This window comes from Lissotriton vulgaris, chromosome 9 (genome assembly GCF_964263255.1).
Source record: "Lissotriton vulgaris chromosome 9, aLisVul1.2, whole genome shotgun sequence".
NCBI lineage: Eukaryota > Metazoa > Chordata > Amphibia > Caudata > Salamandridae > Lissotriton > Lissotriton vulgaris.
The window spans coordinates 276,974,538-276,990,078 of NC_141697.1; the positions used below are offsets into that span (position 1 = coordinate 276,974,538).

Genomic DNA, 15,541 nt, shown 5'->3' on the forward strand with positions numbered 1-15,541 from the left:
ACAGCACAAAACAGCTTGATACAAATGTATGACTAATTAGCAGATTTGCTAGTTTGCTGGACAGTAGGTCATGGTGAAAGCATTTCAGTTTAAGACATATTACTGAGAAAGCTAAGGCAAAAGCAAAAGTTGTGGGGATTTCTCACTAGGAAATCCCTCTTTTCAAAAAACATGGTATATATATTCTGTGCACAAATTCTGCTCCTAGATCATTAGAGGCAGCAAAAAGTCATCTTTGCAAGGGAAGACTTTGGCAGCTTACCATAGTTATCTTTTTCCAGGGACATCCCGGTCCTCTGCCCTGTCCGTGGGGGTTCCCAGTCTCCTCCCACTCCACTTAAAGCAGTGTCCTCCCCATCATATTCGGCAAAATAGTCCTCCTCCTGTTCCTGTTCCTGTTCCGCATCCACATTCCTGGCCTCAGTCTCCAGGGCATTACCATCTGTGGGGTCCACGTATTCCCAGAACAGAGGCCAAAAGAGGTCCTTGTGCGCCAGCCACTCTGCTGACGATATTGACCAGTCGTTCTTTGGCTCCTTGAGCAGGTCCATCTCAAACTCGGTCTGAGGGTCGTCGACAACTTCAATGGTCACCTGTGATGGAAAGAGACCAGTTAGGGAACAAATTACTAGGACTATTGGCAAGGAGCGATCTGTGAGGGTAAACTTCATCCTCCAGCTATACCAAGTCATGCATTGCACACTACTATCATACACTATATTGCAGTCAGACGGATGTACGGCTTTACGACGCGTACTTTTACAACGCGTGCCGTTACAACGCGGTTTTATCAACGCAAGTCGTTACCACGACTTGCGTTGGAGGGGGTGCGGACTTAGGAATTTTTTTATTTACTATTCCAGCACCAGCCTACGTACAGTAGGGAAGGTGTTGGATAGTAAATAAAAAAATTCCTTGTCCTGCAGCGCCCTCCAGCGCAAGTCGTGGTAACGACTTGCGTTGAAAAGACCGCGTTGTAACAGCACAGCAGTGTAACAGCCGCGTCTTAAAGGCTGTTCCCCCAGTCAGACACCATATCCACAATCATATACTGTATTCTTCATAGTGCCCTCATTGTTCACTCTGCCCCTCTGCCCTCAAGGTACACTTTGTTCAAGTTTACTGGAATTATACTGATCCTGCAAATGCTGTATTTTTTGCATAATTATGTATTTGACCCATTATCTACATAATACATCATCTGCTGTTTATTGAGCATTTTTTAAATAAAATGTTTCTAGCTTAAACAAATTCAAAAGTTTATAAAAATGCAGAGACATAGTGAAAGACCCTTTGTGAAGGTTGTGTAGGCACTTTTCAATAGCTTATTGCTGTATTTGAGTGTTTGTTCTTATAAGCTGCAACCTTTGCCAGGACAGTGTAAACATTAGTATAAATGACAAAATAATGAAGTAATACTGTCTCAAAATGAGTCTCACTATGCGCCATAATTTGCCTTTTCTTGATGCATAATTTATTCAATTCTGCCACATAATTTGTTCCTCTCTTGCCCCATAATTCCAGGGGCCATGACTGGGGGCCCGATTATGAGTTAAGGCATTATTTATGGCCCCTGATTAATAACGATGCCACAGAGTACATTATTTATCGGGTGCGATAAATAACTCCTATTACGAGTTCATGGGGAGTAACATGTGGATCTTGATGTTGAATGCAACAAAATCCACACGATACAGTAAAAAACATGTTTTCCCCTATTAAATTTAGGCAGGTTTAACCTACCTACATTTTACTAATGTTGAGTTATTTAACTTATCCAATAATTATTGGATGCATTAAATACCTTCAAACAAGTAATTTCAACCCACACATAAACAGGAGTTTACGCAGCAATGCTGTGAAAGACACAGGGCCTGATTTCGTAATCAGGCCCTGTGTCTTTCACAGCAGTCTGTGTCCTCCACCATACGTTTAATCCTCCACAAACCACTATAGCCAGCATGGCTCGCAGTTGGCGGGTGAGCGGTTCACGCGTGGTGGGGGGTAGCACGGGGGTCACGCATATATTTTTTTTTAAATTATAATAATTAAACTTACCGTTCGGCTGGGTCCCGTGTCTCTGCTCCTGCTCTTCTCCGTCTCGAACGGAAGCACAGCCAGGGCCCACTGACCAATCACAACGCTGCAAGGCAGCGTTGTGATTGGTTTTGAGCATCCTGGTTGGATGCTCAACCAGGAAATGGGAGTCTGGGCTTGTTCTCCATGCAGGCTGGAATGCAGCCTGCATGGAGAATGGGGAAAGTGTTCATGACTGGTTTGGGTGGCCCGAGAGGACCAACCAAACAGTCATTGCACACTTAGGAGTGGGCAAACCACTCCTTCCCTGCCCTGCTCCAACAGCACAGCAGCCCCGCCCGCCCGCCCGCAAAGCAACAGGAAGCATAAAACGATTAAAGTTATTATCAGTTTATGCTTCTTCCTTGCGCTGCTTAAAAGCAGTGAGTGATGCTCCTCCATCATAGTGGAGGAGCCGCCACTGCACTATATTCTTGTTTGTACACTATACGCCCCATCATATACTTTCTCCTCGATGCACACACTATTCTTCTTCACACATGGACTCCTCCATCCTATATCCTTGTAAACTCTAGTCACCTGAATACCGTATCCCCCATTGGCACTACACCGTGATCCTGCACATTAACTTATAACTACACATGTGCTGTTTAGGGTGAAGTTTCATTCCCTTAAGACTGAGAACACACATCAGTGAGGCACCACTTCTTTGCACACATCACTGGACAGCCAACCTTGAGTTGAGTCTTACACATCCTTCAATCTCTGGTCTCATACACTACAAAGGAGTCTCGCTCATTGCCACATCGCTTTCTTCTGAAACACTGGTGGAGACAACCTCAGATTCAAACACAGTCAAAAACAGCCTCTTTGATGTTCATATCAAAAGCCACATCCACTTCTTCAATGCTATTCTTATTAACACAACCAGAGGACACAATGTCACCATTTGAACCATCAGGGAAGTACTAATGCTTCATGTGGCTGATACCAACACATGTCTATTTATGGGATGGTGACGTGTAGAAAAGTGCCCTAGGGAAGGATGCTCCAGTGGAGGGGAGCAAGAAAAGAAAATTACAGGAATCGTAAGATTACAGGGAGTTAGAAGTATAAAGGCAGTGTTGCGCTTGGTAGATGAGGGGTGATGGGCTGGAGGGCTGTCTGCATAAAATAGAGGGGTTGAGGAAGCAGAGGGACTTAAATATGATCATTAGAAACTACTGCTGGTCTTGTTGTCTATCATGCAAACCTGCAAGATGTTTGTACTGAGATAGAAGTGGAACCAGGAACAGTTTTCAGAACTTTTTTCTAGGGGTTGGAAGAATGAGGTCTGGGGCATCACTTACAGAAATCCTGCTTGCTTGGAAAAATGGATGGCGATATCCCAAAACATTAGCTAGCAAACAACTGTTTCTTACCTGAATGTTTGGGTTCTGAGCAGTCAGGTCTACGTTGGCTAACCCAGCCAGGTCCAGGACAAAGGGTGTAGTATTTGCCTCTTCCTGGGGCGAACTAGTGTGGAAGGACTCTGATTGGCTCCTGTCACCCTGCTGGGACCACCGACGTTTCTGGCGACTTGAACTCCTCGGTCCTCCCTGGCTGGAACTCTGAACCTTGTTCGAATGCGCTATTTCCTCTGCCGGTGCAAAAGCTGCACCTGACGGACGTATGACCTAATGACGAAGAAGAGAATATGGATTAACCACCTTATTTAAAAACTTGATGCTAATGCCAAACTCTGATTTATTTGAGGTACACTTTACTATACAGAAAATTATGTCATACCGTCCCAGGGACCCATATCTGAAAGAACAATGTTGAACACCAACAGTGCTGTCTTAGCGAGAGGTTGAACAACTAATGGATGCCCTTACAAGTGGAGAAGGCTTGTAGAGACTTCTTTAAAGTCAATAATATGGATATGGATTGTGTATTAACCATTGATGGGCATGGTTTGTCCACAAAAATAAACACACCAGCCCCCCCCCCCCCCCCCCCCCCCCCCCATACAGGTCAGTAGGGTGAGTCGCATGTCAAGAGACAAGTGAATCGGGCATGAGCTGAACACCCCTCAAGACCACTCTCTCAATGAACTTGGGCATCTGACACTGGGCAATGTTTAGATGGAAATCTGAGTAGGTAAAGCAAAATGATGGTTGAAACTTGGTCTGGTGGGTTTGGGGTATTTAACGAATAGAGTGAATAGCAGATTATGGTAATGGTACATATATGAACTGTGATAAACATTATGTGACAGCAACAACAACTGTATGAGGAATCACGCAGGATAGTGGCGTACAATCTTGCCGAATGTTGCCTATACCAAGGGCGCATCAGTTTTCTTGTCAAATAATGATAGCTAAACGCTGTATTGGTCAACTGGAGGTCAGGCCTTCTGTCAAGTCATGTCTCAGGGGAAGGAATTAACTCAATCACAGGCAAAAGGCTGTAATACAAACCGCATCTATGTTCTGGTCAATTCAATAGTCAATTGCTGAGTAATCCCTTTTAAAAAACTAGAAAAACAGCAAAACAAATCGCAAAGATACACAGAACAGTCTTCAAGTTTACAAGATAAGAGGGTTGCAACAAAACCATTAATATGAAAAAGTGAAGCATGATGGTTCAACCAATGACAACACCGAAGAGCAAAGCATCGCTGGTGAGATACATTCAGTGATGGAGGAAGGAGCCAAAATCTATTCTAACAACAAATCCAAGAATGCTCGCTGATGTTCCCCGCATGCCACATGAGTTTTCTTAGTGTTTAATGAATATGCCAATGACCACCACAGACAGATCCATTCTATGTTAATTCATCAAAGGAACAATCCTTGATCATAAACGCCCGATTGAGTTGGACTTCAAGGACCACATGCTCAGTCATTCCACAGAGAACATGCGACTCACGGCAAGTCTTATCAAAATAGCAGAAGCAGAAATCTCAGCCAACTACTTCCCAGCAGGGACATGAAAGGCGTTCTTCTCAAACTACAGCCAGCGGGGGACAGGAAATTACAACAATCCAGCAATGCTGGTGAACAGACCGTCCCAAGAGGTACGTCAAGGGTTCAACAACAAGCAGTCCCTAAAAAAAGAGGACATTTGATCAAATCTAGTCATTAGAGTTATGGGAGAGTAAATTCCAAGTCATTTTTAGGTCTCGCCTGTTGTCGATGCGCATGCGCATCGAGCAAAGCGAGACTATTGCGAGTTATCCACTCTTTATCCACACTGCAAGGAATCGTGGCGATTCCTTGCAGTGCACGATAAATTTAAGGTCAATGCGCATGCGCATTGAGCTTATGCGCATGCGCATTGACCTTAAAAGTCACGGGCGCGTGCACGTCCGTCTTTGTTTACCCCTCCGCCCCCTCCCGCCGTGTCGCATTTCTCCTCCCCCTCCCCTCTCTTCCTTTCGTCTTCCTGCCGTGTCGCACCTCTCCCCTCTCCGCCCCCTCCCCTGCCCGCCCCCTCCCGCCGTGTCGCATTTCTCCTCCCCCTCCCCTCTCTTCCTTGCGTCTTCCGGGCCGTGTCGCACCTCGCCTGCACGTTTTCGGCAAGGAACTTTGTCAGCGCTTGTCTCTTTTTGCCCACTGAAATAACCGTGTTTTATGTTCATCAGGCTACGTATGTGAGCGGAAAGAGCTGCTGGCAAATGGCTGCTGCAACATCAATGTGCCAAGTTCGCAGTTGCACAGCTGCAAGAGCTGCCTGCCAAATGGTTGTTGCAGTGTATATGAGTACTGTGTCTCCTGCTGTCTTCAACCCAATAAGGTTTGTGGGCTCCCGGCTTTTGATTGTTTTTCCCCTTTTCAAGGAGTTAGCTTGAATTAACTTGTGAGCACCTCTGCTCTTTGCCAGCAGGTTAGGTTGGAACAACATCTGAACCGGACATTTGTCATTCAGGTAGGTTAGGACTGGTTATGGCAGACTCTTCAGTAGGTTAAGTTAAAAATGTGTGTTCTTCCGACCAGCCTCAAGAGAAAGTGAGTCTACCATAGTTCTCTTTTGTCATCTAAGGGATTAGTTTAGAAACGTGTCTTGCTTTCTTTGTAACCGGCTAACTAGACCTGTGACTCTTTTATATATAAGATCTCACTGCACATAAGGAGAAAATCTCTTTTCTTTAAAATAAGGTTGGTGCAAACCCTTCTGCTGGCAATTATTAGTGTTCAGTTCTCTTCTCTTAATTGTTTTGTTTAAACAAAGTCTGATACAACACAGAGTAACTATTTCTCAATACCGACTAACGAATACTGAAAATTAATTTACGCCCGGGGAAAGTGGTGGCAGACCTCTCCGACTTACGTTTTCTCGATCTCCAGCTCCACTCAAGCTTCTGCTGCTACCTGTACTTCCCAGTAGGATAAACAGACAAAAGTCCGTGCGGTGCTGTCAATGCCGGTTCCGCTCATTGGCAATGACGGCATCCCAGAGCACTGAGCGTTGCCCTTTTGCAAAGAACCCTTTTTTTATCTACTTTATTTTCCATTAAATTCTGAATGGAAACTAGCCTTTTTGGTTCTTATTACCTCACTGTAATATATGCACTTTTTGTGAAGTGCCCCTCTTGTGTGAACATGTAAAGGATAGATTTTGGACTGAGAAGGACCCACATTTTAAAGGACGTTCAGTACCTGGACTGTGAATTTACCTGTAAAAAGCAAACTATAGGTTTTCTTAGAAACTGTTTTATGGTATTTTGTGGTCTTTCTCCAGGCACCAAGAGGCTTAAATTAATATGGCTGGGAGGACAGGTGCTTGCAGGTCGTGGACTAATAACCTTAGATGAGTTCGAGCTCCTCAGAGGGTTCATATTCATTCCTACAGAACAAAGACCTCACTGGTCACTTTCCTAAGACGTGCTTCCATTTCAAATATTTGTAAACCGCAAAGTATGCCACTTACATTTCTTGAAATGATTACTCTCAGGATACACTATTCAGGGCAGATGCTGCATTCATCCAGGATGTGTTTTGCTCAGTTTATTTGTTTGAAGGCTAGGCAAACATATGCGGTCTTGCTTTTTCCCAGTTTTTAAGTAGGAGTTGTCAGTTGTGAATTTCAACAAGTTAGAAGGAGAATGATCCATTCTTCCAGCCATCTCCGCCTACTGACACTGGAGCGCTTCAAAAAGCAGAGCAAAACCTCCAAATACAAGTTAATTTTTTCTTTCTTTTTGTGTTTTTCCACAAAATGCATGAAGCATTGCCGTCTGTTTAGACTGGGTAATATATCCCCCGCCCCCATCATAATCCTAATCAGCCCTTACTGTAAAATTGTACTGGTAACCAGCCCACGTTCAAATTTAGAATGAATTATTGGCAGTCTGGATTGTCTGCCTCTGAGGTGTTCTTCCTTTCACTCTCCCGTTCATGTAAAAGAGGCCTGTCTGGCAACAGTAAACATCCAAATACAGGTGTTAATTGTATAATATTTTGACCTGTGTGTAATTTAAATGTTATATTATTGGCGGTCATATAATCTAATTAAATATCTGAGTACAAAACAGCGGCTATGATTAAGATTCCTAGTTTTCCATATTTTGTCACAAAAAGTGTAAATTCTAAAACTTTTTAAAGCTGAGATGGTAATTCATAGCCTGGCATGCCACGGTTCAATGCTAGAAGTGTTTGCAGTTCTAGCTTTGAATCGGGGTTATTCATCTAGCTTTGAATCGGGTTTAGCACAAGGGTTGTGCTTGCCAATGGCACTCTGTTCTGTGTTGGGATTACAAATGTGCAGCAGTTCACCAGTTGTTTCCCACGTCGAGTCTCTTTTCTGCCAGTGATCCATGCAGACTACACAGCCACACCATCAGTCCGATCCAGAACAGAAGGGTGCTCTGGGCTGACCTTGCCTTTACTCACAAGTCTTTAGTCTTCTGTCTTAGCGTGCAAGAGTAGATGGTGAATGTTTGGCCATGCCCTTGTAATCTTCCACTTAGTGTTCCATTTTTGTAATTCTAGAGGTGGAGGTAATCTGTGTGTGCGACAGTAAATCACTGCTAATAATCTTGGTAATATTCCCATACAGCAGTTGCGTATGTAAATCTGTTGTACACCTTTTAGACTTAGTGCCTCAGTGCCATTGGATGAGTTATCTCCTTTTATTAAAATCGAACACAGCTAGATATCAATGTTGTGCAGAAACTTTGCCTCACTCACCCTCACTCACCCTCACTCACCCTCACTCACCCTCACTCACCCTCACCCACCCTCACTCACCCTCACTCACCCTCACTCACCCTCACTCACCCTCACTCACCCTCACTCACCCTCACTCACCCTCACTCACCTCACCCTCACACAGTGCAATAGGTCTCGCAGGATTTTTAGTTAAAGCTTTTACATTTGCTTATTGCTTTTTTGATTTGTAATTCTTTTGCATTGCCTACAAAAAAATAAAATGCAAAAGATTTACAACAAAAAACCTATAAACAATTCTAAAAGCACTAACTCTAATGCTGCGAGACCTATTGCATTTCTAATGCTTGTTGTAGCATGTGTTGAAAACACCTTCCTAGTCAGTAAACAATCACCAGTGTGTGTGTGTTTGTATTTATATAGCGCACTTCTACCCTGAGGTCTCGTAGCGCTGTATTCATACCGCTGTGGAACCCTTCCTGGCTTTCCTGTGAGATGTCCACTCCTGGTCATCCCCAAGGTGAAGCCAGGCATCCAAGCGCTGCTGGGGCTGTTGTGAAGATTAAGCAAGCTATTGCCCAGAGTGGGATCCATGATTTGACTAGGCACCGAGGCGAGAATTTTCAGGTCCGGGTAGATTGAGTCCAAGACCGGCCGAGGCGGGAATTGAACCCTGGTTCCCAGGCCAGACCTCTGCATCAGGGTTTTCCGCTCTAACCATTGAGCCACACTTCTCCACAGTGAGGATCAAACAAGAGACAGAAGGGCTAGCATCCATCTTTCTTCAGGATACAATTTGATTTTAACAGGGTAAGGGCAATCAAGTCATACTACAGCGTGTAATGAGATCCATGCCACAGAAACATCCCAGAAAGGGTTGTATGTGAATTCGGAGAAAACACACCCAGAGGAGAAGCTCCAGGAAACATGGGAGCAGGGTCAATGCACATTCCTAGGAGGACCAACACAAAATCACTGCTTACGAGTACACAGAGGAAGCACCAGCCCGCATCTATAGGAGATCTACACCAAACCACTGGGTACAAGGACATGGGGGTTAGGTCAGGTTCATGGAGAACGAACACAGTGAGAGGGCCACAGTACATGGAAGCGGCATCACGCAACATTCCCAGGACAGCCTACAGTACTAAAGCCCTTGAGAGTGCAGAGAAGGAAGACTGTTCCCAGAATAATCAACAGCATATGAGGATATAGGATCCTCGCATGGACATGTACCAACGAAAACCAGTGCCTAAACAGTTAAAAGGAGTAAACGAGAGCTAGTACTATCCCAAACGTAACGGTTGCATTCCCTAGCAAAGCAGGTCATGTGAGAAGCAAAGGGTCAACTCCACAGAAAAACACCACCAAGCCATTATCTAAGAGAAGAAGGGAGCTAGAAAAGGCTCATCCATGGGGAAAAAAACACAGAACTCCTGCACATGGGAGCACCACCAAGCTACTTCCTTAGAATACCAACCCATTAATTAAACTGCACAGGAGAAAATGGAAGCAAGTTTAGTCAACTCGTACCATTGGAAGACATACCACCAAAACACTGCATAGAATACATGGAAGCACCAGGCGCTGTCCCACAAGAACTACCACCAAGCCATTGAAGAGGAAGGCAAGAGAGCAAAACTAGGCCATGTCCAGGGAAAACCACCAACAGGCCATTGCGCATAAGAACAAGGGAGTGTCATTATGCAATTCTTTCACCACAGGAAGAACATTTACAGCACCAGAACCTATCTTTTGGCAAGGAACCGACACTAGGCCACAGTACAGGATGGCAATGCAGCCAGAACTAGGCCCAGTTACAGTTCCACTATTACCAAGAGACCTCAGAGGATGACATAGAACAAGGACATGTCTACATGACCACTTTCACCAAGACACTGCACTGAACCGTGCCCAGCCATGGATCCTGCAGAACCAGCACCGATACTGGCACTACTATGGGCGTGGGTGTGCAAACAACTGTCTGACCTCATTAAAAAAAGACTAGAGCGACTGACCTCATCTTCATGAATGGAAAAGAGGCCTGCGGACTGTTTAGACACATGGCTTCACTCAAAGGAAAAATACAGTAGGTGCATATCTCTACCGCCCCGCCGGGCACACTTGCATAGAGGTAGCCGAGGGGAAAGAGATAGCCTGTGAACCTGAGAAAGTGCACATTCAACATCATCTTTAAAATAAGCCTTCATTCAAATAAATAAATGTTAACAGATTAACGGAAAATAATATCACATTTTGATTAGACTGGAGTATTGGAGTGTATTTGACAGTGCCCTTATATAACAATAAATGTATTACTGTGGTTGCACATATTTTAGAAATAAATACTTTGCAAGCAAATAGAAGAGCTGTACCATATTATGAATAATTGTTTCTTGTAGATCTGACTTGAAGGCCGCTCATGTCTTCAAAAAATCTTAATAAATCACATCTGTACATACATGCATGGATGCATCCTTGGACTTTCAGTCAGCCCTCTCCATCCTTTAGTTTGTTCCAATAATGTTCACATTTTGCTTTCACCCAGCACAGCATGCAGCAGTGGAAAATGAGTCAGCCCGTTTCATCCATTGGCAGCCTTGCACTGTGAGTGGGAGTCATTTTCCTGATCACAAAACAAAACAAGCATTTACAATGCAACGGTCTCGTCTTTGCAAATGTTAGAGCTATTGGCATTGTAAATGACAATTTTTTTATTTATGTGTTGGTTTTCAAAACAGATAAATAAATGGCATTGTCATTTTCAATCCCAATAGCTTAATATCTCGCAAATGCGAGATCCATTGCATTTGAACCCACACACACACACACACACACACACACACAAACACACACAGAGCCACGCACACACACTCTGTCGTATTTGACTTATGGCAAATTTGAATGTGCCGTCATCCAGCTAAACAGAGCGAGGTGCACATAACTGCAGACCAAAATACGAATAATCTTAAAATGCACATGCGGAATCTGACGAATACACTGCTTCCTCCCATGTGTAAATGCGACCAGGCGGTTGCGCTCGCCTGCCTGCTTCACAGTACTGCGGGGACATCGTATAGTTGTATTTCTCACATATGGAATGTTTATGAGAGGTTGCGTCCAGGAGCCAAGTTACAATGAGACGTTTTTTACAAGAAACTAGACACTAAAAACGAGTCTCCTCAAGCAGACCCACATACATCACTGTTGATCACCTACATATGTTCCCAATAACGTTTTTTAAAGTGTGCATCGCCATTGTAACACAGTGGAATGGCATTTAACAAACATGGACAATAAAATGACGCTTCCATTTCCATAGACATCACCGCCCCTCCCTCCTTCGGACTGCGTCCCTCCTCTTTACCGCATGCCGACTCTTCCCTCCCATGACTCTTTAGGGCTCGCCTATTAATATCCCTCAGGGATATAATAAGTGAGCCCTATTGGGGCGAAACCAAGAGCTAAACTAAGCTCTCAAAAGCAAAGCGGATTTCCAGAAGTGCACGTCCTCGTGCACGAGCTTGCCTTAGCCTTCCAGCAGCATTTCTCCTCCCCTTACCATTTGCTCCTGCCTCCGAGAGCTTCAAAGGGATCAGCTTCCCCGCCCATTGCTTCACACTTCACGGCCGCCAGGCCGTGACTTGTATTTCTCCTTCCTTCGTGCCCAGCTCCCCTCCCAGCGCTGCCTTGTTCTAAAGTCCATCTGTGGCTCCTCTTAATCTTGTCTATCTTCCCTTTCTTTCCCTTGCCTTCGATCCCTTCATGCCCTCTCTCTTCTTCCCGCCACTTTGCCTCCCCTCCCTTTTTCTCTCGTCTCCCTCCTCCTTTCTCGCCTCCTTTTACACCCCTGCCATTCAGCTTGTTTTTTTTATTGCCGCGTGGCGTCACTTTGACAGCCGCGCGGCGTCACTTTGACAGCCGTGCGGCGCCAATGCTTGTTTTATATATGAAAATCTTGTGCCTCTACAGGTAGGCCACCGTTTTTTATGCACGCTGTGTTCAGGGTAAATATCTAACACACACGTACAGACTCCCTCTCATCTTGTGCTTTGAGTGCGTTGGTGAATATTCCTCCCCAAGCGTGCAGTGCAGGAGCAGCTGCCACCCCTCCTCCGCCGCCCTTCTGTTCTGCACGCTTTTCTTTGCTCCAGATTTAGCGAACTTTCACTGCTTTCTGCTTCCCGACACCTTCCCTTTCCAGCTAAGGCAATGTCTTCTCTTTTATTCTCTCCCTCACACCCTCTTCCCTCTCCGAGAATTCTTTACATTGCTGTGCAGTCTGAGCTCGGTCAACTTCTGACCAGGTCTCATGCACCAGAGAGCAGGGAGAGTTTCACCGAGTGCCAGTCTGCACTGTCACTCTCTGTACGGGCCAGTGATCTCATATGCTCTTGCTGAAGGAGAGATGGGGTCACAAAAGCAATGACCGTGGGTTGGCTCCTGAGAGAGCCTTCATTCATTGCAGACGCTTGGCTTGTCCTCGATCTGCCTTCTGCACGGGAATCCCCTGAGCCACACCTAGGTTAGTTAATACTCCCTTCACTTGAAAGAGACTACACAGAGGTAAAAGTGGAAAGCGTTCCTTGTCTGCACCAACAGTTTCGATTAAATGCGGCCTATTATCGTAGTTACAGTGAAATTCTAAACGTCTTCACTGCGGAGAATATGGGGGTAAAGCTGGAGACCATACTAAAAACTTTGTGTAGTCCGCTTTTACATGTGACGCTCTTCGGTGCAATTTTTTTCATTTAAATTTGCGGCAGAAAGCCGGTGGCTATGACAAGCAAGATTAAAGCACAATCTCATTGGTGAGTTCTAGTAGCTGCACACTAAACTGAGGCATTTCAAATATGCAGCCAGTTCCGAAATTCGCTGCGCCTGCCTTGCAAGATGTGGCTCTCTTGCACACAAAAGACAGTTGTGTTGAAAGCGCTTGTTTTGTGAGCAGACACTTTTTAAGTGAAGGGAACAGGGCCCCACATTAAAGGTGCTTCCTAGTAATGAGATTGGACAATCACTCGTCCCGCTATAGTAACAGTAGGCTTAACAATGGATTCACGTTTAATCTGACTACCAGGCACGAAGGAGTCAGCTCTCTCTTCGTGTCGTATACCAATATCCACAGTCATGTTGGTTTATATGGGCGTTGAGTGTTGGTAACTATCTGCACAGTTCACAGCAGCTTTCCTTCCCTCAGCACTAACCCCAAATCCAACCGCAGTCTTTCGCTTCTGTCAATCCTCACCCCACACATTGCAGCTCCCAGAACTAACCCCTACTGTAAACCCTCCCTTTCGAACCCTGAACTCCGCCTACAGCTGCTCCTTCGTCCTTCCCCAACCATTAGTTCCTCTTCCCTTCAGTCTAGTGTCACAGTTTGTCTCCCGATTCATAGTCTACGGATTCTTTGTGGCCCCTTGCAAAACCTTTTTTGTTGCTTCTGTTTGGATTTATGAATGCTCATTGTTGGTGACCTGAAAACAAGTTTGTAATATTTGAAACGTTTGTGTGGAACATTAAATTGCAGTAAGCGGCATGGGCAACCTTCTTTGCAAAGAGAAGTTAAAAGTACAGAATATTCGTCTTGAAGTGTCTTCGCTCTGGTGACCACCTCATTATTTCTGATTTGCAAAACTGTTCAGTTTCTCTACTCATCAGAGTTAGTCCCTTATGAAAACCTGTAAGATAGCAGCGTTAAGCATGTAATAACAAACTGGTCATTTATATTTACTGCCGGTTACTGCCATCCCTATTTTACTAAGACATTTTCCTTTCCCAAGAACGCATTCTTTTTACGGCTCAGTATAATCAATAAAAAATAAACCCATCAAGAACTATGGAGTTGGCTTTGCCCTACACAATTTCAGACCACCCATGCAGGAGTGGGCAGACAGATGTCAGCGCCACCACAGCATCACTCAGCATCACCACATCACGACAGCACCACTCAGCACCACCACAGCATCACTCAGCACCACCACAGCACCACACAGCACCACCACAGCATCACTCAGCGCTACCCCAGCATCACTCAGCGCTACCACATCATCACTCAGCACCACCACAGCATCACTCAGCGCCACCACATCATCACTCAGCGCCACCCCAGCATCACTCAGCGCCACCACAGCACCACTCAGCACCACCACAGCATCACTCTGGAACACCACAGCATCACTATGCGCTACCACAGCATCATTCTGCGCCACTACAGCATCACTCAGGGCCTCCACAGCATACCTCAGGGCCTCCACAGCATCACTCACGGCCTCCACAGCATCACTCACGGCCTCCACAGCATCTCTCACGGCCTCCACAGCATCTCTCACGGCCTCCACAGCATCTCTCACGGCCTCCACAGCATCTCTCACGGCCTCCACAGCATCACTCATGGCCTCCACAGCATCACTCACGGTCTCCACAGCATCACTCACGGCCACCACAGCATCACTCACAGCCTCCACAGCATCACTCACGGCCACCACAGCATCACTAAGGGCCAATACAGCATCACTCAGGAGCACCACAACATCACTATGCGCTACTACAGCATCACTGAACGCCACAGCATCACTCATCGCCACCACAACATCAATCCGCGCCATCACAGCATCAATCTGTGCAACCATTCAACAACAACTGGTTCAAATATGTTATCTCAATGTTTTAAGCTTCATTACAAATGTTAATATTTCACTTCTGTTCTTAGATTTTGTTCACAATATAATACACTGAACATAATCTTCACAAAAGTTATTTACAAAAGTTTAAGCTATTGCCATTATAAATTACAATCACTTTTATTTAAGTATTATTTTAGAAAATTAAAAGCCATTGTTATTTCTAATATCAATACATCTAAGTCACGTAAATACAAAACATGTTGCATTACAAATGCTATAGGTGTCACAATTGCAAAAGTTATATCTATTGGCATTGTAAATGACAAAGCTATTAATTTAGCTATTTTCAAAACCAACACATAAATAAAAAAATTATCATTTACAAGACCAATAGCTCAAACTTTCCTAATGCGAGACCTATTGCATTGCAAATGCATGTTACAAGTGGTTTCTGAACATAAATAAACAGGGAAAGAATAGCCCCGGGTCAGATGATGCGGCTGATGGACAGACAAATCGGCGCGGATTTCGACACCGCCAAACAAGGTCACCGGGGTACAAGACGGGTCATTGTAATGAAAGGGGGGGGCGCTTTAAAAATGAGGGTGTTGCACAAAAGCAAATACTAGCAGACCGGCAAGAACTCAAGAGCATCAATTTAGTATTCCTAAATGCGCCTTGATTGACAACTCCGAATACCTCCAGTAACCACAGATTGTATCCATG

General features: G+C 44.9%; 1 protein-coding gene across 1 annotated transcript in view; it reads right to left on the reverse strand.

Annotated features, from left to right (window-relative positions):
* The window catches only part of ISM2 (isthmin 2), a 103,064-nt gene that overhangs the window by 31,727 nt on the left and 55,796 nt on the right, over positions 1-15,541 (reverse strand). The window contains exons 2-3 of the mRNA XM_086937561.1: positions 3,459-3,713; positions 263-593 (exon numbers count right to left, since the gene is read on the reverse strand). Of these exons, the coding sequence (XP_086793687.1) occupies positions 263-593; positions 3,459-3,713 (586 nt within the window). The remainder of the gene's footprint in view (positions 1-262; positions 594-3,458; positions 3,714-15,541) is intronic.